Source organism: Aphelocoma coerulescens, chromosome 8, assembly GCF_041296385.1.
Source record: "Aphelocoma coerulescens isolate FSJ_1873_10779 chromosome 8, UR_Acoe_1.0, whole genome shotgun sequence".
Lineage (NCBI taxonomy): Eukaryota > Metazoa > Chordata > Aves > Passeriformes > Corvidae > Aphelocoma > Aphelocoma coerulescens.
The window spans coordinates 24,260,500-24,283,172 of record NC_091022.1 but is presented as its reverse complement, the minus strand read 5'-3'; the positions used below and the strand labels follow the sequence as shown (position 1 = coordinate 24,283,172).

At 56.8% G+C, this 22,673-nt stretch overlaps 2 protein-coding genes across 3 annotated transcripts; one reads left to right on the top strand and one right to left on the bottom strand.

Moving 5' to 3' along the window:
- Positions 1-1,226: 1,226 nt before the first annotated feature.
- On the bottom strand, positions 1,227-7,146 carry LURAP1 (leucine rich adaptor protein 1). The gene is made up of 2 exons (XM_069023317.1): positions 6,886-7,146; positions 1,227-3,873 (listed from the first exon to the last, which is right to left on the bottom strand). Exons 1-2 carry the CDS (start codon positions 7,093-7,095, stop codon positions 3,184-3,186), a joined length of 900 nt encoding a protein of 299 aa, XP_068879418.1. The 5' UTR covers positions 7,096-7,146; the 3' UTR covers positions 1,227-3,183.
- Positions 6,356-22,101, top strand: POMGNT1 (protein O-linked mannose N-acetylglucosaminyltransferase 1 (beta 1,2-)). Of its 2 annotated transcripts, none has more exons than XM_069023316.1 (22): positions 6,356-6,601; positions 8,230-8,424; positions 10,410-10,518; positions 10,910-11,025; positions 11,281-11,346; positions 11,755-11,868; positions 12,525-12,642; positions 12,943-13,041; positions 13,525-13,652; positions 14,243-14,313; positions 14,589-14,664; positions 16,059-16,142; positions 16,273-16,314; positions 16,484-16,542; positions 16,993-17,065; positions 17,376-17,504; positions 17,797-17,922; positions 18,078-18,142; positions 18,475-18,519; positions 18,698-18,833; positions 19,132-19,241; positions 19,643-22,101. In XM_069023316.1, the coding sequence occupies exons 2-22, from the start codon at positions 8,314-8,316 to the stop codon at positions 19,743-19,745; spliced, it is 1,980 nt and encodes a 659-aa protein (XP_068879417.1). In that variant the 5' UTR covers positions 6,356-6,601; positions 8,230-8,313; the 3' UTR covers positions 19,746-22,101. The 2 variants fall into 2 exon arrangements, with proteins under 2 accessions (XP_068879417.1, XP_068879416.1); XM_069023315.1 differs by lacking the exon at positions 6,356-6,601 and adding an exon at positions 7,298-7,423.
- Positions 22,102-22,673: the final 572 nt, after the last annotated feature.

The following is a 22,673-nucleotide window of genomic DNA, read 5'->3' as shown; positions in this document are numbered from 1 at the left end:
TCTTACCTGATACAGGCAGTGAACAGCCCAAGAGCAGCTCAAGGGCAGGAGCAGGCAGGGTCAGGGCCAGGCAGACCAGGAGGGAGGCTGTGGATCCGTGCTGTGGGCTGTTCCCCACCCATGGGTGCTCTGCACCCCATTGCTGCACCCACCTTTCAGCAGGTGCCCACAGGGTGTTTCCCCAGAGGAGGTTTGGGACATTTGGCTCTGCACGCGCCTGGGCAAAACCCAAAGGTGGGTGATCCCTCATCCAGGCAGGCCAGAGACAGATCAGGGAGAAAACCATGAGGTCCCATCCCTCCCTCCAGCTTCAAGGGCTGGGATTTGGGGGATACACAGATTTTGGGGCTATGGGCACCTCGGGCTGATGTAAGCCAGGCTGAAGAGTCCATGCCCCAGGGAGCAACAGCAAAAGTTCTTCTGCAGCAATACAGGGTTATCTGACTGCTGAGGTCTAGATTTGGAAGAGGAATAGGCTGGGCATTTTATTTCTAAGGTTTTTTTCATTATTCTATTTTTTACCTCAGCCCAGCAGAAAGTGGGGAAATCCTGCTGAGTCCTGCTGGCTCTGGCATCCAATTCCCCATTTGCAAAAGCTCACAGTGTCAGAGCCGTGAGCCGGAAGGGATGCTGAGCCTGGGATGGCAGGGCTGGATAAGCCGATTGCATTTGCTTTGGAAAAGCTGATGTTTGCATGAGCACCGGCTCTAGTGGTTTTAAAGGGATCCACCCAGGAGCAAATCCCAACAGCCTGATATCAGAGCTCGGCTGCTCCCACTCCAGCTGGGCTGGGGAAGTCTCTGCTCTACACCCAGATCCATGCTGCACCTCCTGGGTGGAGGAAGCCATGGGAGCCAAAGCTGCTACTGCAGAACACAGGAAGCAAACAAAGACTCCAGCACAGCTAACGGGTCTGGCAAACACCTAAAATGTTCTTCCTTGGAAATCTGGAGGAGGAAGGGTGAGGCTGCTGTTTGACACATAGTTCAGCCGAGATCAATACAGTCACCCTTGCTCCTGGCAAATGTGCACTGCTACCCAGCTGCTTCAGGAAAAGAGACTTTTATGTGCCACCACACTGATGTGAGAAGGGACAGATCCCCAGACACTTGGTCTGTGCCTGTTTCAGGGCTGGGGCTAAACCTGCCCTTCTGCAGGGCTGCCAGAGGCTCCCCTCCTCTTCCCCTAGAAACACCGGTGAGCTTAGCAAAGCACCAACAGCATGGTCTGGGAGAAACAAGAACATTTATTAAGCCAGCTATTTTTTGTTGAGAATGATTTTAACAGCGCCGAAGGACTCATCCTGTCTCCCCCAGGGCCCCTCAGCTGATTCAATGCATGCAGGGTTAGCAGGAAAGCAGCGGACAGCCAGCCTTGGGGACATGGTGGCTCAGTGTCAGTGGCACAGCTACACAGGGAGCCACAAGCTACTCGCAGGCAAAGGCAAGCCAAGCACAGCTGCTCCAGGGCAGGCAGAGGGATGCTTGCATATGGCAACCCAGTCCCAGTTTGCTGGGATTCCCCCAAGTCCTCAGCAGGTGCTGTCTCTGAGAAATTTGGGTGTTGTCCTGCTCTCTGAATCCATCCAGGGAAGTCCTGAGGATCTGCAGGGGAAGGGAGGGTGCTTGGGGCTCTCAGAACAGAGAGTGATTTCCACTGAAGGTGCTGCTTCAGAGACACCAAGCTGAACCTGTTGTGCACCCAACCACCTTCCTAACCACAGCCAGCTCACATCTCACATCTGGAAAGTCACAGCCTGTCACTTCCCTCTCTCTTAGCTTCCCACTGACATCACGAGATGATGTCCTCACTCCGACCATCCCAGCAAGGACAGATCCAAGCTGTGACCCACGCAGGCAACAGAACAATGGCATGATGGTGAGAGCAAAGCTGTCACAGCACTCAGCTGGGGACAGATGTACCTATGGGTTCTGAAGTCAGGACACTCCAGGCTTATCCACAAATGTGGAAGAGCTTGGCTCCTTGAAGCAGCATGCTCAGGTCCTTCCCTGCATCATCTGGTGAAGGCAGCAGGTCTTGCCCAAGCTCTCACACAGCTCCAGCTGCAAGCCATGCTCTACAAGCCAGCAAGGGGCGTGCTGAGAGGCGTGGTGGGGACAGCAAAAGGCACGGGCAGAAGCCAAGGCTAAAAAGAGATGTCTCCAGGGCAGAGTCACTGCAAATCCACCCCGACAGAGCAGCCTCATGTTTCTGGTTGCTGGTAGGAGGCAGAGACCTGGCACCACTCATCACACAGACAGAGAAACCCAGCCTTCACCACCATCACACCGTGTGATGAGAGAGAGCAGGAGCCTCACCGAGTCTGAGCCCTGCAGGCTCTGCCGGGCTGCCTGTGCGCTGCCACATCCTGGGGATTCTGCAGCACTGCTCCCAAGGTGGAAGACAGTCCAGGAACAAACTGGGAGAACTGGATTTCCATTTCCCACCCAGTGCTTTGTTGTTCTCGTGTCATCCCACCAGGAAGTCTGCACCATCATCCTTCTTCCACAGGGCACGGACAGAGGCTCCCCAGCCCCACCTCAGATTGGCTTCACAGAGGCATTGAAACCAGGCAGGGCTTCACCTGCAGGGAAGGGGTTTCTCGCATCCACCATGTGCTGGGGCCAAACCCCAGGTCAGCTGTGCCCTGAGTGGACACTGGCCTTGAAGACAATGATGGAAATGAGCAGATCCAACAGGGATGCCCTCCTGATGGTCCTGCCCCACACTGAGCATGCTGGTGCCACTGAGCTGTGGATGCATGGCAGTGTCTCCTGTCCTCTCTGGGTAGTCATTTTGGGAGAAGGGTCCCCAGTTTTTGCACACAGGAAGGTGAGGATTAGAGGGAGAGATCCCAGGAGCCCCACTGTCCCAGGTTTCCCCACAACCACCACCAAGGACAACAGAGGGACATCCAGCCACCTGTAAGCACCACCCTAGAGCAAAGGATTAAATGTCCCAGGACCCACCTCATCCCTCCTCTCCCAGAAACGTGCTGCAGGGCAGGCAGCCAGTCCCTCATAGCTGCATCACCAAAGGCTGTTGGGGCCATCAGAGGAACAGTGCCACAACCACCAAGCCAGCCTGGCCCCCCGCCTCCAGCCACCCCAACTCTCCCAAGCACAGACAGGTGAAGCAGAGTGGGCAGCTGGGAGAGCTGGGCTGGGAAGGCGAAGCCACGGGCTATAGGAATGTCACATCATCCTGTGACTGGAGCCAGCGCCAGTGGGCGTCGTACTCCAGGTGCAGTTTGCTGTTGAGTTTGCAGTTCTCAAGGTCAGCCTCAGCTTTCCAAGCCTTCCCATCTGGATTTCCCTTCCCCAGCCATTCCCTGGCCCCCGGTGGTGATTTGGTGTCTCTGTCTGGTTCCAGAGAGGGGGACTGCTGGCCCAAATACCCGTTGGCCACCTGGGGCTCCTTAGCAAACCGGTGATCCTGGGGCAACCCTGGTGGGGAGAGGTCCACGTGGGGCCACTCATGCTCCTCTTTGTCCTTCACTTGCTTTGCAAGACCTCTCTCAGGGTCGATCCTGACCCAATCCTGCTCTGCCCTGGCCAGGGCTCTGCCCGATGTGGATGCAGCAGCAGTTTCAGCAGCGTTCTGGGAGTACTCATCCATGTCATCAGCCAAGGTGTCCAGGTAGCTGCCAACAGAGATGCTGTCCAGCCTGTCGTTGGGGTCCTGCAGGCTGTCCCAGCTGCCCCGCCGCGAGGCCTCCTGGCTCTCCACCAGGCTGTACTGGCTGCTGGCCAGGCTGCTGCAGCGGCTGGTCAGCGTGCTCCGCTCCTCCAGCAGCCACTTCACCGCCTCGATGCCCTCGTTCACCACCACCAGCTGCTGCAGGATCTTCACGTCGACCGCTCGCAGGTAGGCCTGGGGGGGACACAGAGAGCACAGGGGGGTTGAGGTGACCCAAGGGCCCCATGTCCCAGCCCAGCCTGGCAGAGGTGTCACCATGGTGGCCACAGGTCTCCTAAGCTGCTTGATGAAAAGCACGGTGTGGGAGAACACCCTGCAGGGAATCATCCCAGGGGGCCCTGTCCAGGACCTGGGGACACGGCCATCGGTGACCAACGACTTGTGGTTCCCACCAGCCACCAACCCCCTCGGGGAAATAAATCCAGGGCACTTATGTTGCTATCTTCTATGGGAACAAGGAGTAAGCGAGGAACTGGAGGTACTGGATGCAGATCTAATCCCGGAGCATCCTCCAAGACCTGGGAGGCTGCTGGCAGTGCAGGAGGATCAGGCATTGCTCAGTGCAAGTGTCTGGCTGGACCCTTCATGCCTTTACTTCTCTCCTTCTAGGGTCTGAACCAAGCCTGCTGACAATGTCACATGGCAATATTTGGAGACCCAAATCACTCCCAAAATGGGAGGACAAGGAGGACAGGCATCGCTGATCACACCACTTGCCTCACCGATTCCTGCCCCTCCAAGCCTGGGGAAGCTCTTTGCAAACCTCAGTTGCTCCAGAAACATCTGTTTTCCTAATGGAAAGCCCCGTGTGCCAAGACATTCCTGTCTGCATGATACTGGCCGCCAAAAGCCACTGGATTTCCCCTGCACAGGACACAAATATTTTGCCAGGAAAAGAAATAAGGCCACGATGGGGGGGAAAGGGAGAAAACCCACTGCAGGGCAGGTACAGGCATCTTGAGGGCTGGAGATGCCCATGGACTCCTTCACAAACACATCCTGTGCCCAGCATCAGCAAGCTGTGACAGAAATCCATGCGATCCCTGGGGATCATTTTTAAGCACAGCGCCCAATCCTCAGCATCCGGTACCCTGGGAGTCACTCGCCCGCCCACGGGTGACCCCAGAGTCCCCTGAGACCCCTGTCTCCGGTCCCACAGCCAGCGCAGCAACAGAAGCATCCGAGGAAGGAGCCTGGGAAAACTCCAGCCAGGATTTCAGCACGTGACACCTCTTCCTCCAGACGACACCAAAAAAAGGGTCAAAGATTTGTAAAGACCCAACACCAGCCCTCCCACTCCCTCCTCACGCTCCTCAAGCTGGATTTAAATAAAAAATAGCAGCGATGTGCCCGGATTGGAGCAGGAGCCAGCTTCCAAGTGCAGAAATTTCCTTTCTAGGCAAGTTATTTAAAAAACTGCCTACAATGGACTTTTCTGCACGCACTGCTAAAGCATCTGGCCTTGGCAGAGAGACCACGAAGGAGGAGGAGGGCTGGAAACCCCTGGTGGGGGGGTTCCCCATTTTTCTCTGCCTCGTGCAGAACTGCAGCTGTCAGAGATGCCAGGGGAGCCACCCCAAAAGCAGAGGGTGGGATAACACTGCCCGCTTTCCACGCTGCTTGCTGGAAGGAGTTGGCCATCAATTTGCTGCTAGTTCAGGCCAGCCTGACCTCCCCATTGCACTCCAAGAACCCCCCTCTCCAGCAAGTCAAGGTTATTGTGGGAGGAGACCCAGCACAGGCTGCTCTCTGTACTCCTCCAGATTCACTGAAGTTCACTGCACAACCTCGCACCAAGGAAGGCCATACAGGGGACTGTCACACTCCTCCTCACGCTCTCCAGGGGCAGATACAGCCCTGCTCCCCTCCCCAGCATGCAAGAAACCTCAGGCGCCTTCTCCTTTCAAGATATCTAGCCCTAAGGATAAATCTTCCTCCTCAGATCAGGAGGCGAGAGTGGGAATTTGCTAAATTCTCCTCCCACCGCCCACTCCCAGGCCAGCTTATCCTCTGAGCACTGGGTTTGCTGGTTTCCTGCAGCTCGGGGTGGGGGGAGGAATTCTCATCCCTGTTCATGGGGATGATGAGATGAGGGGAGCCCTGTGCTGGGTTTTGGCATCTGGGTCCCAATCCCAAGCTGCTGATCCGGGTGTGAGGTGCCCCCACTTCTTCCCTAGCCAGCAAGAACAGCCAGGACAGGGCAAGGAAATGTCCTTCTAAGCCAAGGTGAACAACACCCGGCCCAAGCCAGGCCTTGCTGGCCATAGGCTGAGCCTGCTTGCACCTGGGCAGGGCAAACACCACACTGCCCCAGAGACCTTTCTCCTCCGGTCAGGGTGCAGCCTGGAAGCCGGTGCGGAGGGAGGATGAAAGCAGAGGGAGGATGAAAGCTCTCGCACCGATGGGAATATGGAATCAGCCAAAGCGGAGGGCTCAGGCTGGGTGGTGCTCCAGCCCCCCAGGGGCACGCAGGGATGCGGGCGTATTGAGCCTGCTTCCCTACGGAAACAATGCTCATTCCCACCCGCTCGGCATGTTCATGCGTGGGAGAGTCCCTTCCCCCAGCTGCACTTGAACCCATTGCCCAATCTCGCCACGTTTCCCGAAGGCGCAGGCACCGCCGGTATTTGCTCCCTCCACCAAAGAGGGAGACGAGAAAGCTGCCATCGGCACTCCCACGGTCCCCGGGAAAGGCTGCCACCGCAGCCCAACCCTGTACGAGCCACCCGAGAAGCCCCAGCAGGAACCGAACGCAGGGAAAGCTCCCGGCGATGCTTGTGCCTTGTCACCCTGGGGGTCACACCCGGGGGAGAGAAGATCCACCACCATGCCCTTGGCGAAGGTCCCTGCCCTAAATTCTGATCTCGGACACCGCGATCCCCGACGGAGCCGGCGTCTGGGGGTGCGCGGGGCGACGGGGGCAGGACGGAGGTGGCAGAGGAGGATCCCGGGGGTGGATGGTGCGTGGGCCGAGGGCAGAGAGAGGCCGGGGAAGGGGTCTGAGCTGGGGGTTTAACCCGTACACGGAGGAGCAAGGTTCCCCAAAACGCAGGCAGAGCGCGGGCACTATTCGGGGCTGTCACCGGGGGTGGCAGGCAGCTGCCGGGAGTGGATGCGGTGACGGCGGGACGGGACGGTCAGTTACCGCCGGGCGGCCGGCAGCGCTCCCGGCACCGCGGCACTCACCAGCTCGAGGCGGAGCGTCCGGAGGCGTTCGGCGAGCGGCGGGTGGGCACCGCGGGCCGGTGCGGGTGTCGCGGGCGGCGCGGGCGGCGCGGACGGCGCCGGGGCGGTGTCGGCCCGCAGCCCCCGGAGCAGCACGGCGGGCGGGCGCCGTCCCACCTTGCCCGCCAGGTCCCGCAGGTCCGCGGGCAGCGCCTCCCCGCCGCCCTCCATGCGGGTGGGGCGGCGGCGGCCGCGCTGTCACCGCGGCCCGCGCTCGGCCGCGCCCCCCGCCGCGGGCACGCCCCCGGCCACGCCCCCGCCGCCACCTGCCCGCGCACCAGCGAGGTCCGCCGGGGCGCGCAGAGCGGCGCGGGGGCGGGCCCGGGGCGGGGCTAGCGCTGGCCACGCCCCCGCGGTGTCGCTGCGGCGCCGGAAGCGGCGCGGAGGGTGCGCGGGGCGGCGGCGGCACCGCCGAGCCGGGACCGGCCCTGCCCGGCCCAGCCCGGCTCAGCCCAGCCCGGCCCAGCCCGGCCCTTCCCGGCCCCGCCTCAACCTCCCCGTGAGTAGCGCGGCCGGCACACGCCTTCCGGCGCCCCCCGGACTCGCCGCGGTCCCGAATCGCCTGGGTCCCCCTTTCCCCGCCGCCGCTCACTGCCGCCCTCAGACACCCGGCTCTCCCGCCCCGTCCGGAGCGCCTGGGTGCCCTTCGCCCCCTCCGCCCCCCGAGTGCCTGTGGGCCCCTCAGCGCTCCTCTCCCCGCCCAGCCTGGCCTTGCTGGGGCACGCTGTGCTCCAGCCAGATCCCTGACTCTGCCGGGGCTCCACATCCCGCCCAAGCCCAGCGATTTGCTCCCCGCAGGGAGCCCGGCCTCCTGTTGGCATAGCTCCTCTGCCCAGGGGTGCTGGGAGCTCCAGCAGGACGGTGGCCCGGTGCTGCACCCCGATAGCGGCGATGGGGCTGTTAGTGGGGAGGGTGTCCCGCTGGCACATATGGCCAGTGATGGCCCGTTCCATAACACTTGCTGGTCCAGGATCTGTTGTCTGCTTGTGACTTTGGGGCTGCTGTTCTTTCCCAGAGCGTGGGAGTGGGCCCATGGCACTGCAGCAGCCTCGCTGAGGGGTTGGCCTGGAGCGGAGGCTGTCACTGGCCAATGAGTTTAGGGGCTTCCCCTCACTCACCCTGCAGCAAAGCCTGGCCTCCTGCATTGCTCCCAGCAGGAGTTCTGGCAGGCAAAGAGGCTCCAAAGGGCTTTTGCTCATGGCACATCAGTGCTGTCCATGGCCACCTCTTGTGCCAGGCTCTGTCTTTGCTGGGGAGAGAATTTGAAGGCACCTCCCTCACCCTGCACCCATCCCATCCCGGCAGGGAGCCCTGATGGACATGAGAGCGGAGCAGCACACATCCTGACCCCTGCCCCACACGGCTGCCCCCGTGCCAGCCCCCGGGACTATGGACGAGTGGAAGCCAAACCCCGCTGTGAAGCCCCACAAGAAGCGGAGCTGGTACCTTGCCTGGAAGTACAAGCTGATGAACCAGCGCGCGCTGCGGAAGCTGTGTCAGGTGAGTCACCCGTGGCCCTGCGGTAGATTAGGAAGGATAATGTACAGGATTTGCAAGTTCACGGAGCAGCTGCATAGGTGGAAGTGCATCTGCTGGCAGTCTGGCTGACCTGACATGCTGAGGAAGCATAACTTGTTTTCCAAGAAGCTGCCTCCAAGTGCCTGTGTGTGGAAGCCTCTGCCTTGTGTAGCAGCTCCTTTCAGCTACCAGCAGACTTGTTGAGTGGCTATGGGAGGAGATACAATTATCCAAGTGGCCTTGGGAAGCTTTCAGCTAGAAACCAACTTGATTCCTCCCATCCTGGCTCTGAACCCATGCTGAGTGCTGCAGGGCTCAGCTTTGAGCTGTTTGGTTTGCAAACCAAGCCTGGTATAAGGCATGACAGGTGGACAGAGAAAATAGGGCTTAGTAACAGGATCTCATGCCCCAGAGGCAGCTGGTGTCTGGGAAAGCCTTGGCCTTGGTTGCTGGTGCTGTAAAACAGCTAATCCTTGGTGGAGACGGTGTCCTGGTGGGTGTCTGGGGCTGTAAGGACAGGAAGGTTTGTCCCCATGGCAGCAAAACACAGAACAGGGGCCTTTCCTGAGAGGAGTTTGTGAGATCTGGCAGTTGGTTTCTGTGGGAGGGAGCAGGGGAGGGTTTTGCATGTGCCTGGGAGGACAAAGGCTCATGAGGGCTCCCTGGGCAAGGAGACTGCTCAGTTCTGTGTCTGATGGGGTGTTCGGGGCTTGGGAATGGGTCTGGTCATGGCAGGCATTGCTCACCATGCTAGAGCCTGCACGCTGTCATCTCTGTACTTTGTGGCACCGCTTAGAACACAGATGAAAATTTGCCTTAAAATAGGTAGACCAGAGTTGCAGATATGGAATTGTGAGGTCTACAGCAGCCAAGCATCCATCAGTTAGCTTTGATGGAGCCAGCTTTGCTAGACTTGGCTGCTGGTCTTGCTTAATTCGTATTCCTTCTTGCTTATTCGCTCTGGTCGCTAGGGCTGTTCCCTCATGTCCCCAGTGCTGACCAGGGTGGAAGGTCTGGGCAGGTTAGTGAGGTGGCCTTGGTGCCTCTCCATGAGCTCACAGCTCCGTTCGTGCCTAATTAAAAGCTTTCTGTGCACAGATCCCAAAAGGTGCTCATAGTCTTGAGTCAACAGCAAATTAACAAGCCAAAATGCCACAGTGACATTTATACCATCGTGTTGTCTTATTGCTGGTTTTCCATTTTCCTCAGTTACTCCTTGAACCTGCTTGGCAGAGATAGCAGCAACACAGAGCTTCGTTCGAGGCAGTAGCTGGACAGATAGGACAGGAATCCTTTTAGTGCCTCTCACCAAGGGCAGGACAGTGTGTCAGAGAATCAAGGGTTTGTTCCACAGCCCCTGGACCTTCCCAAGCCCTCTGTGTCAGCATCCACAAGGGTTGCACTGAAGTTTGCTGCAGACAGTAAGGCTGCAGGCTGGTCTCTGCAGCCTGTGGTACAGTGCAGTTTCCTGAAATCAGACGTCAGCTTCTTCCCTTTGTTTGACTCAGCTGCACAGGATCTCCTCTCCTCTGAATACCCTGAGTGCATCCTCTGGTTCCAGAGGGACAGATGAGAGTAGTGATGCTGCAGCAGAGGCAGAAGTTAATGTTACCCTGGGAGCTGTAACTCTGAATTACCAAACTCTTTGCCTGTGGGGACCCTCAACCTTGATGCAATAATTTAGCAGGAATCTGCTCACAGATCTGGAAGCAGGGGTACATTGGAAGTGGGTTAATTCTCACATATCAAGGAGTCGGTGCTCTCCAGCTGACAAGTGTATTTCACCATGAAACTCGGTCACCTGTATTTCTTTCTCTTTGCTTTCCTCAGGAAAAAAAACAGGGGAAATGACAGATGCTTGTGATCCCATGCAAGATCTCCTTGGAGTGCCCTGCAGCCCGTGCCAAGGTGGGCTGGTTTTGGGGTTGTTACTGCAAATTTCTAACACAAAACATCCTGCATTGCAGACAGGTGCTGTCCTCTTCCTGCTTGTGACTGTAATTGTGAACATCAAGCTGATCTTGGACACCAGGAGAGCGGCTTATGAGGAGGAAGAGGAGTCTGCACAGGACTATGGTGAGAGGCAGCATCCTGTTGTGCTTTGAAAGCAAGGAAACCAGAGGGTCCCTTTAAGTCAGAGATAACTTGTGACCAGCTACATCATGAGAGACACGTTTGTGCATGTGGCTTTAACAAAAATTAATAGAAAATGCTGCTCCCTTCCTGGCCTGTCTACCAAAGGCTTCGGCACATTTGGCTGAAGAGATCTATGTGGGGTCAGCTGAGGCCAGAGCTGTTGCCATTTGGTATTTCCCCTTACCTAGCATCCCTGTAAATTCTGACCCATGTCTCCTTGGGCTGGGGTGCCTGGTGGGATGCCCTTCTGGAGGTTTGGCTGGGCTAGCACAGAGCAGGGACAAGCTAGATGTGCCATGACTGGTTGAAAGTGGGAATTTCTCCGCTTTAGATGATGAGATGCTGAATGTGGAGGTCCCCAGGCACCCCGTCAACAACAAGAAGGTCCTGGATGTCGAGGTGTACTCTAGCCGGTCAAAGGTCTACGTGGCTGTGGATGGGACGACGGTGAGTGGAAGGTGCTGGCTGTCCCTGTGAGGAGAGGATGGGCAGAGCTGAATGGGTGAAGCCACAAACAGCAGTGATGAGAGCACTTCAGAGGCTGGCAAGAAGTTCTGCTCCAGGACTTCTGCTCTGGCGCCCATCACCGCCGTGAGCAAAGCCAAAGAGATTTGCCTCTTGTTTGGATGCTCTGTTGTGCAGAAGGGGCAGGGAATAAGAAGAGGTCTTGGCATATGATTCTCATAATTTGTCCACTTTCAGGTCCTGGAAGATGAAGCTCGGGAGCAGGGAAGAGGGATCCATGTCATCGTCTTAAATCAGGCCACGGTAAAACATCGCCATGTCTTTCTTACTGGGCAGTTTGTCCTTGCTCTTGAGCTGTTGGGTGTATGAGGCCAGGGGCAGCCAGGAGGGAAGTCCCTGAATGCTTTTTGTGTGCAATTTGTAGAGCATGACATGGTCACCCAGAGAGTCCCTGCAGGGTTTCCTTGTGCTGCCTGCTGTCCTTGGGGAGTGGGCAGGGGAGGAGTTGTGAGGTTGGGTGATGCTTCCCATGGACCTCCCCATGCAGGAAGGCCTGAGGGGCGAGCTTGCCTGGGGACTAACTCCCTGGCATACCAGAAAAGCCACTCCCTGTGTTGCTCAGGGAATGAGGCTTCCAGGGCAGATTTCCATAATTCTGTGTGTCCATACCATGTAGTATTTAAGATCCATCTGACGTGTGAATACCAACAGGGTCACGTGATGGCCAAGAGGGTCTTCGACACCTATTCCCCCCATGAAGATGAAGCCATGGTACTTTTCCTGAACATGGTTGCCCGGGGCCGGATCCTGATCTTCACCATTAAGGTATGTGACCCTAATATCAAAAAAAAAAAGTCATCTTGAGTCAGGATGTCCTGAAGCTCGTCTAGGCAGTAGCCTCGTGAATGTCATCAGGCATTCTTAGGACTAAACGTCACATCCCCACGGGGCTGTTACTCCCTGTCTGGATCACCTCCCTTGTCCTCTTGCTCTCCCTTCTTGTTGCAGATACTGCTGTGCCCAGCAAAGCAGGAGAGCAAAAAGCAGATGTGTCAGAGCACACAGCAATAGACAAGGGGTTAGATGGAGAATGGGCATGAGGAAATACAAAGATGTGGTGGGATCCTTCTGGCTCACAGTTCCAGGGCTTTACAGGGGCCCTGTGGACTGTGCTGAGTCTGGGCTGCTGTGCAAGCAGCACTGTGCTGCCTCAAGGTTTCAGGCTTAGCTGTGTGAAGTGTTGCTTAACACATGGCCCTGCTTGAGAACAATTTGGTCTCAAGGAAACAGAGTTCATGATTCCTCTGACCTCCCTGTGGGTCATGGTGAAGCCACTGGCAGCTTTAGTGGCACAGAGACCTTGAAGGTTTCTGGCTCAACTGGTTCAAGGGTAGGAGTGGGCCCTGTACCCCTTTGGTACTGATGGGAGACTTTCCCTGTCAGGAGCCAGAGCTCAGCTGCAGGGTTGTGCTTTGTTCCAGGACGAAGGCTCCTTTCACCTCAAGGAGACAGCCAAGAATGTCCTGAAAAGCCTGGGGAGCCAAGTTGCACCATTCCTGAGCTGGAGAGACATGTGGACATTTGTGGGGAAGAAGGGGGGTGAGTCTTGCACAGGCTGGGAGAGGGTTTGTGGCTCCTTTCTTTGAGAGAAGCCAGGTGAAGACAAACCCAGCCCATCCCGAACAGGCTCTGTGAGCAGGGAACAAGTCACAGAGAGTGGCAGCTCCATTCCTGGGGGTCAAGGAGGGTATGGAGGCAGAGCATGTTCCTTCAGCAGTTTGCTAGAGGCCAGTGGGAAAAGGTGCCAGGCTGTCCCCCAGGCTGACTGCCCCAGGTCATGCCTTTACACAGTAGGGCTGGGCCCTTCCAGGCAGTCCTGACCCTATGTTCCTGCTCCAGGGGAAGTATATGGGGAGAAGCATGCCAAGTCACCTGCCCTCTCGACGTGGGGTGACCCTGTTCTGCTGAAGACAGAAGTTCACCTGACATCTGTGGAAGGTAGGAAGTACAGTCTGCTCTGTGGTGTCTGTGGGAGATGTTTGCCTGCTGCCTGGTTTTAAATCAAAGCCATGGGTCTGTTAGAAAATCCCAGGATGGATTTAAAGCTTTTTGAGATGATGATGGTAACTTTTAAAATGGGCTTAGCTCCCTTTCTTCCTACTTCCATGGCAATTCCAGGCATGGTTGTTGAGAAGGGTGAGGATGGAGAAGAGGGAACATGGCCTGGCCAACTGTCACCTCTCCAAAGCAGACCTGGTCTGGTCTTCTCTGACTGTTGGCCTTGAACAACCCATTGCTGCTCAGAGAGGCCAGAGGTGGGGCTGGGCTCTGAATGGCTCCTGGGGTTATATCTGGCATCCAAAATGTTGCTTGTTCACTGCCAAGGACTGGCTTGGTCCATGTGTGTGGTATCCCAGCCTGGAGCACACGAGGCGAGTCTGTGGGGATGACAGGTCTGTTCTCTCTCCTCGGTGCTTCCAGATGCTGAGTGCCATTGGCCCGACACGGAGCTGAACCGGCGTCGCAAGAGGTTCTGCAGCAAAGTGGAAGGTTACGGCAGCGTCTGCAGCTGCAAAGACCCCACACCCATCGAGTTCAACCCTGATCCTGTGAGTGCAGGGGCACGGTGTTCAGGGAAGGCTCTGGGAGGGAGGGCTGGGCTGCACCAGGTGTGTTTTGCAGCTCAGATGCAGAGCACTGTCCTTAAGCACCAGCTGAGTGATGCAAACTGCCCCTGGGCAAGCCCTGAGCCCTAGCAAAGGTGATGTGAATACCTGGGGACAGGTCATGCTGGGGAAGGGGAATTCCTTTGCTCTGAGTTGCCAGGAATAGTTACCCTATTCCAGGGATATCAGTGTAAGCAGCAGAGCCTGGACTTCTACAGACAGAGCAGCTATTGTGACTTTTGGGCTGTCCTTGGGACAGTGCTGAAGGGCTCAGACACAGGTCTCTGAGTGGATGCAAACTGGGATTTTGGAGCTGCGTCAGAGGTGGGGTGACGGAGGGAAGCTGGCAGGGTCTCCAGGAGTGCTGAGGGCATCCTGGTTGGTTGGTATGGCCCTGAGCCAAGAGGTAGGACTATGCAGCTCTGCTGTGGTCTGTACCCCTTGCATCCTGCTCTCAGTGGCATAGAATCATAGCATCATTTTGGTTTGCATGGCCTCTCCCACCCCCACTCACACACGTTGTTCTCTTCCAGCTCAAAGACAATAAAGTCTTTGATGTGCCAGTAGCTGTCATTGCAGGGAACCGCCCCAACTACCTGTACAGGTAAGCACTCCCAGAGGGCACAGCTGCTCTGCTCTGTGCACAAGACCAGGCATGGCCCAGGCCCTTCCCTTTCTCCTGCTGGCAGGATCCAGCCTCCTCCTGGGGTTGCATGAGCACCAAGGGCAGACCTTGGGAGAGGGGAAGGGGAGGCCTAGGTAGGTCCTGTTCCCTAATCATTCACACTTTCCCCCATCCCAAGGGATCCATACCCCTGTGCTGAAGGGCCTGTGCCCACTGGGGCTGTGCTGCACTCAGGCCCCTCCGTCTCTCCTCAGGATGCTGCGTTCCTTGCTGTCGGCTCAGGGCGTCAATCCACAGATGATCACAGTCTTCATCGATGGGTACTACGAGGTGAGAGCATTGCCAGAGATCCCTGTGGCCAGCTCCATGCTCCTCCAGCCCAGTGCTGCCCCAGTCCTTGGAGCCTTGTCACCTTCCTCCTGCTGTGTGTCACACTGCTCCTCACCTGCTCCTACACAAAGTCAGCTTAGCCAAGCCATGGGTGTGGATAAAGCTGCCTTGGCCTTTCCCAAAGCCTGGGGCTGACATCCCCATGTCAGAAGAGGCTTGGTGTGCAGGAATGACACCTGGTGGTCGTGCTGGGCTCTCCCCATCCCCTCTTCTCACTTGATGAGCATTGCCAGCCCCTTGAGCAGGCTCTGCATATAATACCACCTGTCCAGCTGCTTCACATGGAGAGGAATGAACCAGTCCGGCCATGCCTGTCCAGCTCCATTCTCACTAGGGGGTAAAGAGACCCAAAACTGTGTTTTCCCAAGGCTCAAAGCTTGGGGTTCATGAAAGCTGGGGCCAGGTGAAGGAGAACTGGCCCTTTAGAGGCAAAGACCTTCCTCTTACTCAACACTGAATAGTCCTGAAAGACCTGTCTCTCTGGCAGTGGAATGTACTCTGGGACAGGCACATGGGATCTTAGTAGATCTCAGGAGCTTGCTAGGCCTCATCTCTGCAGCATCCAGTGAGGTACTGCCTGGTTGTCCTGGGATGGAGACAGTTGCTCCTTGCAGGCCTCTCCCACCACTGCCACATTGTGGGGCTGGGGGAGCTGACTTGTTTATGCAGGCTCTTGCTGCACCACATCAGAGCAGTTAAAGATAGCAGCATCCATTGCCATGGCAACTGGAGCAGCATCCCTTAGCTACGAGGGGGCAGCCTGGATGCTCGAGCTGCCATGGTGGATACCAGGGAAAGGGGGAAGGGTTGGTACAATGGGAGCTCCTTCTCTCTCCTGTGGCTAGGAGGTGGGATGCACAGTAAGGAGATGGAGAAGGCCTTGGTGGCTCCTTCTTGGGGCAGAGATATGTCAGCCCAAATTTGGATTATTTCTGACCCCTGTGCTTGGTCAGAAAGGTCCTTTTCTTGGCAACTGTGAGAGAACATTGAGTTGATTGTGGTCTTGCCATTAAGCAGCTACTGGATGGTCCTGGCTGTACCTGTTTTCTTTCTGCACTGTCTGTGGGGGACTGGGAATCTGGGACCTCTCAGACATTCTGGGATACAACTTTGGGTCCGCAAAAAATGCTAACAAAGTCATGGTGATACTGAAGGGCTGAAGGGCCACGAGGGTTTGGCAAGCTCTGTGCTGCAGGGTGTATACTGAGCCTCACTAGTCCCCAAGAAGACAGCCACCTGCAGGGGATGTTCCTGTTGTCCTGGGCAGCTGACACAGGCAGGGGAGGGGAGAATGACCCACACATCTGAGGAGCTTTGTACTTTTTCCATTGCAGGAGCCGATGGATGTCGTGGAGCTGTTTGGCCTCTCAGGAATACAGCACACTCCCATCAGCATTAAAAATGCCAGAGTTTCCCAGGTGAGAGAGCTTTCCAAATCCTGGGACAGTTATTTCCAGGGACCTGCAATAACATTTGAGGGAGGCAGGCTTAGCCCCACATCTGTGCCAGGTTGATGTTAACATGGGCAATGATTGTCTTTTCTTGTAGCACTACAAAGCCAGTCTGACTGCAACCTTCAACCTGTTCCCGGTGAGTGGGACTGCTACAGCGCAGGCTTTCCCTGGCATTTGTGATCCCTATCCCACAGGAGCTGGGATCAGTCCTGTGGGGCAAGGAACCACACAGGCAGGGGACCCTGCTTGTGGCTCTGCTCTGTCCTGTTCATCTCCACGCTTCTGATGTTCTCCTTGCCCTACAGGATGCTAAATTTGCTGTGGTTCTGGAGGAAGATCTTGACATTTCCATTGACTTCTTCAGGTAAAGTTGTGGGTTCCTCTGTAGGTGGACCATTTCCTGGAAGCTCTTTATGTGCTCAGGAAAGACCAGATCCTTGCCATGCTGTAACTCACTTATCTGAGGCTGAGCAGACCCCAGGCAACAGCCAGAACTGAGCTCTGCTTTCAGAGTCTTGAGGCCACTGTCCTGGCAATCAGTGCAGGCTGACTTCAGGGTTGGGGATCTCTTCCTGGTTTGCTTTTTGGGGACACTGATCCATTCTGTGCACACATGGTTGGGGCTGCCCCATAGCCAGAAGACAGGGGCAGCATCTAATGCTGCTTGTTTGTTCTTAAGGAGAAGAAACTGGTGGGCAGGAGACAATGAGGAGGAGATGCTGCTTAGCTTGTTTGGGTGCTCATCTCCTGGTGGACAGTTTGCCTTGGTTTGCATGGTAGAAGGATGTTTGACCAGGGTAAACTCTTTCCTTAGCTTTCTGAGCCAGTCAATTCACCTTCTGGAGGAGGATGAGAGCCTGTACTGCATCTCTGCTTGGAATGACCAGGTGGGTCAGGGAAGGATGGTGAAGCAGGGCTACCTCTGCTCTTCTGTGTTGTTCCTATGTCAGACTGGGGTTCAGGTTCCATCTTTAAAGCAGAGTGTGTCCCCCTACTTTCATCCTAAGCGGGTCTGTCTCCCCAGCCCTGAACTCTTCAGAAGTGCCCCTGCAAATCACCATCCTGTCCCTGCCATGTGCTTCCCAGTGGTTGTTCCCTTCTTCCCGTGATGAGAAAGTCAATGGAGCACGATGCCTCCCTTTTTTTGGTGGGGGAGGGGTGCATTCAGGGTGCTGAGCACTCCCCATAACATTGCAGGGCTATGAACACACAGCTGAGGACCCCTCACTCCTGTACCGTGTGGAAACCATGCCAGGCCTGGGATGGGTCCTCCGGAAGAGCCTGTACAAGGATGAGCTGGAGCCAAAGTGGCCAACCCCTGAGAAGGTGAGTACCTTGGAGACCCTGTCTTCTGCAGCCCCATCTCTGCCCTGATCTTCACCCAGTCCCTGGGTATACAGCTCCTGGAGGAGCTATCCCTGTGCTTATACTGGGAAGGATGCCCAAGCAGAATGGATTTGGGACAGGCAGTGACTTGACGAGGTGCATAACCATCCATAGAGCTGGGGCCAAAGCGGGGGGCTGGACCTGGTGTGGGCACCCATTAAGGTCCCTGGATGGCCACACTACCAAACCCTGTCCCCAGACTTGAGTGTGAGTAGCAGTTTTCCCTCCCCAGCTCTGGGACTGGGACATGTGGATGCGGATGCCTGAGCAGCGGAAGGGCCGGGAGTGCATCATCCCGGACATCTCGCGCTCCTACCACTTCGGCATTGTGGGGCTCAACATGAATGGCTACTTCCATGTGAGTGACCTCCCACAGCCCCCCCGCCCTGTCCTGCTGCTGAGCTCTGACTCAGACACCTCCCCAAATAGTGGGGATGCCTGAGGTCATCTCCAGATATTGCTGACCCATGATCAAACTTGGTTTTCCTTCCCTCCTGTCTCTCTTCCTCCCAGGAAGCCTATTTTAAGAAGCACAAGTTCAACACAGTTCCAAATGTCCAGCTTAAAAATGTGGAGAGGTGAGTGTTGGTCACAATGAGATCTTGATGAAACAGTTGCTTGGCCTGACCCTTGTCTCGTGCTGGAGTCATCTCCCATCTGGAGCAGCCGTAACCTCCCGTATCAGCGCACTGGCCTCTGCTGGGGAGTGCTGGCAGTGGTTTTTGCAAGTTTGGGTTCAGCTACCCTGTGCTCCAGGGGCACGTGTTGAAGGGTGCCACATCTCAAGAATGTGTGGCAGTCCCCACGCTACATTTATTGTTTCCAGCTACCTTTAGTGTTACGCTGGGGCAGTCTTAAGTTTGGATCAAACTGTCTGACTCTGCCCTGATCTCTGTGTTCTCTCCAACAGCTTGAGGAAGGATAACTATGAGACCGAAATTCATCGGCTCCTGGGGTGAGTGCCTGCTGGAAGGTGGGGAGACCACGGGGCACACTGGGTGAACCATAACAGAAGGAAAGGTGGAGGTGGCCCTGGTGACCCCAGCCACGTTTTGCATGTCTGAAGTAGTCTGCATGGGAATGGGGAGAAGGGGAGAGGATGTCCCCTCTCACTCCCTGTTCCCTTTCCACAGTGAGGCTGAGGTCTTGGACCACAGCAAGAACCCCTGTGAGGACTCCTTTGTGCCCGACACCGAGGGCAGGGTCTATGTCATGTTCATCAGGATGGAGCAGGAAGCGGATTTCACCACCTGGACTCAACTTGCCAAGGTGAGGCCCCTGATATGGCCTGTCCTCAGCCCTGCACTGGTCTCTGCATCGGTGGGAAACGCCTGGCTGTTGTTCTTGGGTTTGCCCATGGCATTGACACAGGTCACCAAATGGGTTCTTACTGTCCCTGGGCGCTGTTGAAGCTCTTGGTGTGGCTGGAGGGATGCAGCCCTGTGCCACCCCAGTCTTGGGGTGCAGTCCTCTCTGCCGTGTCTCGGTGAGGGCAGGGGTTGTGCCTCTTCCCATGCCAGGGGACACCCTGGCTCTGATGCCTTTTCCTCCCTCCCCACCATCCTAGTGCCTCCACATCTGGGACCTGGATGTCCGCGGGAACCACAAGGGGCTGTGGCGGCTCTTCCGCAAGAAGAACCACTTCCTTGTGGTGGGGGTCCCTGCCTCCCCCTACTCGTGAGTATCAGGGACACAAGGGTCTGAGTAATGCCCCATCCTTACAGCACTGTCCCCTGCCTGGCACACACCATCATCCACTTCAGTCCCAGCCCAATCCTGGGGGGACACCATTGCCACTTCTTAATCAGTGTGATGGGAGGGGGGACAGGATACGTTCCCAGGGCTGGAGATTCACAGTGGGAAGGAGATCATGCCAGGCAGTGCTGTTGGAAATTGGGGTCCTGGGGGGACACCATTGCCACTTCTTAATCAGTGTGATGGGAGGGGGGACAGGATACGTTCCCAGGGCTGGAGATTCACAGTGGGAAGGAGATCATGCCAGGCAGTGCTGTTGGAAATTGGGGTCCTGAGGGGGACCACCAGCCCTGCCTGCTCCCATCCAGCCCCCTCACCTGCAGGTCCAAGAAGCCCTCGTCAGTGACACCAATCTACATGGAGCCCCCTGCCAAGGAGGAGGGGGCGGTGGCAGTGCCAGCAGTTCCAGCAGCAGAGCAGACGTGAGGCTGGCAGCTGGAAGCAGAGGGGACCCGGGGAGCACAGAGGCCCCCACGGTGCAGAGACAGAGTTGGCAGCAGCTCTTGGAGGCTGGTGACTGGATACAGACTCCTGCTTTGGGCTGCAAAAGCAGATGTTGGGCTCCCTCCAGCCCCCTGTTGTGGTTTCCCTTGCCCGTGCACAGGACAGGGTCCTTCCCTGTAGATAGGCCACCCCCATCCCAGGAACTTGGTTTTTTTAACACAGACACTCTACTAACGCTGCTCCTTCTGCCCCCTGGCTGGGCAAGGTTGGAGGAAGGAGATGCTCAACTGGAGCCTAGAGGGGGCCTCAAGAAACACCTCTGCTCTCCTTTTTGGCCCCAAAGTCCTGAGAAGGCAGCATGGTGCAAGTGCTGCAGCCTGCTAGCTGGGTGTTATTTATTAACTCTTGCCTGCTGGCTTTGTGCCCCGTGGTGAACACAGTGCTGAAGAGGGGATATTCCAGCATCTCCTGTCACCTGCACGATGGATGCACCTTGAAGACTGTGTGCTGGGCTGGACATCTTCCTGCACACTGGCTTTGCTCCGTGGGCTGCAGGCAGTGGTGCAGCCCAGCTCACAGAAAAGGGAATGCTGAAGAGGAGCTGGACTTGCTGTGGACACAGAGGGGACACCCCACACCCAGCACGAGGGCAGTCACTTCTGGGAGCTGGAGGTGATGTAGATACAAGTGGACCAGGCTGTGTGCTCTGGTTCAGACTGCTCTCACCCACCTTCTCTGTGGGGAGCAGCCCTGCCCCTGAGTCGTGGGAGAGGGGGTGAAAGTGCCTTGCAGAGCGAGATGGGAGCAGCCAGCAGGCATCCCCTGGCTGCAGGGGCAGGGGGGGCCGGGGTCCTCTGGAACGAGAGATGCTGCACTATGGTCCTTGCCTGTGGTGCTGTACCCTGTCTCACCATTCTCCCTGCCCAGGTATCCCCTACTTTTGCTGAAGGCAGAGGGAGTTTCTTCTCCTGAATCCCCACCCTTACTGCAGTAAGTTGCTGGCAGGCAAGCTGTGAGCTGGTCTGGGATGGGCAGCCTGTGCCTCCCGCTGTGGTACACCCCTTGTGCAGAGGGAGAGGGAGGGGGTTCCGTGCCTTAGGAAGGATCCCAGGGCCCCCTCCCATCCCCAACCATTCGGTACTAATGTCTCTGCACCCCGAGGGGGCAGTCCTGGTCCCCTTGCTCAGTACAGCTGCTCTCACCCATGCAGCAAGAGATCCATTCTCTGCCTATCCCCTGGCCTTGGGCAGGGATGCAGTGCTCTGGCTTGCCTTTGGGAGAAGGAGTTGCTGCCCAGTCCTTTCCCTGAGGTCACAGGGGCTCTTCTCCTTCATTTTCTCACTGTGAACTGAGCATTGGGGTCTACACTACACTAACTTATTTATTTATTGCTTCTGGGAAGGGGCAGATCACAGGAAGCATCATGGAGAGCTGGCAGCCCCCAGCCTGTTCAGGGGCAGTCATGGGAGGTTTGTCTCTTGTCCCCCTGGCTCCACCCTCTCTTCCCTGCTTTCCTCCCTTGCCCAGAATGGGAATGAAAACTTGTGAACCAGGAATCTCTTCTTGGCCAAGATGATCCCAGGGTGGATGCAGCACAGCTCTAGCATGACTGCAGGGACTCTGACCTTCACAGGCCCTTGCATGCCTGCCCCAGCAAGTGGGGTGGGATGGGATGGGATGGATGCAGGAAGGGAACAAGAGCGTGCAGGGTGGCACCCTTGAGGCTGCACTACTGATCTGGGGCTCAGCCCTGCCACCCCCAGTGCTGCCCTTCCGTGGGACTCTCCTCTGGCAGCCAGTGGGCAGGTGCCACTGTGCTGGCCCTCAGGGTAAAGCAGGTTATTTAAGAGGATGGAAAAGGGAGTTGTCTTCTTCTGAGAACAAGTAGCTTGCTCCCCATGCCCTGCTTTGGAAAAACTTCCATGGCTCTCCATTGCCCTTTCCTTGGCACCTCTGTTCCCAAGGCTCAGTTTCTCTTCCCTTTGAAACTAAATGCACCCTCTTTCCCTTCTCGGGTAGGGCTCAGGCTTGGCTTCCTCCCAGCTCCTCTTGGGGCTGGGGAAGGTGGTCCTAGGGATAGGGGATGGCTCTACTCCCCTGCCAGCCAGGGGTCTGTGGCTGCCTGCTCTCAGTGACAGCAGGACTTGACTGGTGGGCTTTAGGCTCCCCCTTCTCCTCCCACCACGCCAGGCCTATGGGGTGCTGTTCTCCGTCCCTCCCTGTTCCCCCAGCAAGGCTCCGGGGTGGCAGCCGTGGCAGGGCTGGGTGTGTGGCATCACCAGGGTTTGATGCTTTCTGAATTGAATTATTTTTTCAAGAGTAAACATTGCAAAGCTGTTGAGCCTCGTGTGTTTCTTAGCTGGCCTTGTGCAGGGTCCAGGGCCAGGGTCCCTGGAAAGGACAGACCTCTGTCCTCTGGTGTCTTGCTCTGCCCAGAGTTGTGCAGGCCTGGCCATGGGATAACAGTGGCCCCAGGCCTGTGCCAGCAGAGGTCCTCTGTGTGGTGCAAGCTGTTTTCAAGCTGTTTCCTCCTCGAGCTTTATCACTTTTATCTTCAGTTCAGCAACTGATGGAAACTTTGACGAGCTGCCTGGTGACTCACCCCCATCTTCTTCCTGGCAACTCCAGCTACTGTATCCTGAGAACTACAGCCTTGTCACCCTCTTGACCATTCCAAATATCTGCCCCCATGGGGCAGGGAGCCCTGGGAGGGCTGGGGATGCACCCATTTCAGGGGCAGAGACCACAGGACTGAAGTAAAGAGGCAGTGGGAGAGTGTCAGTCACTAGCATGGACCAGCTGCCTCCTGCTGCCTCCTGCTCCCCTCCTGCTTCCCTGCCTGACCCCTGCAGCCTGGCAGGGCTGCCAGCCCCTCCCCAGGACCAAGCACAACTTTCTGGCTGGGCAACC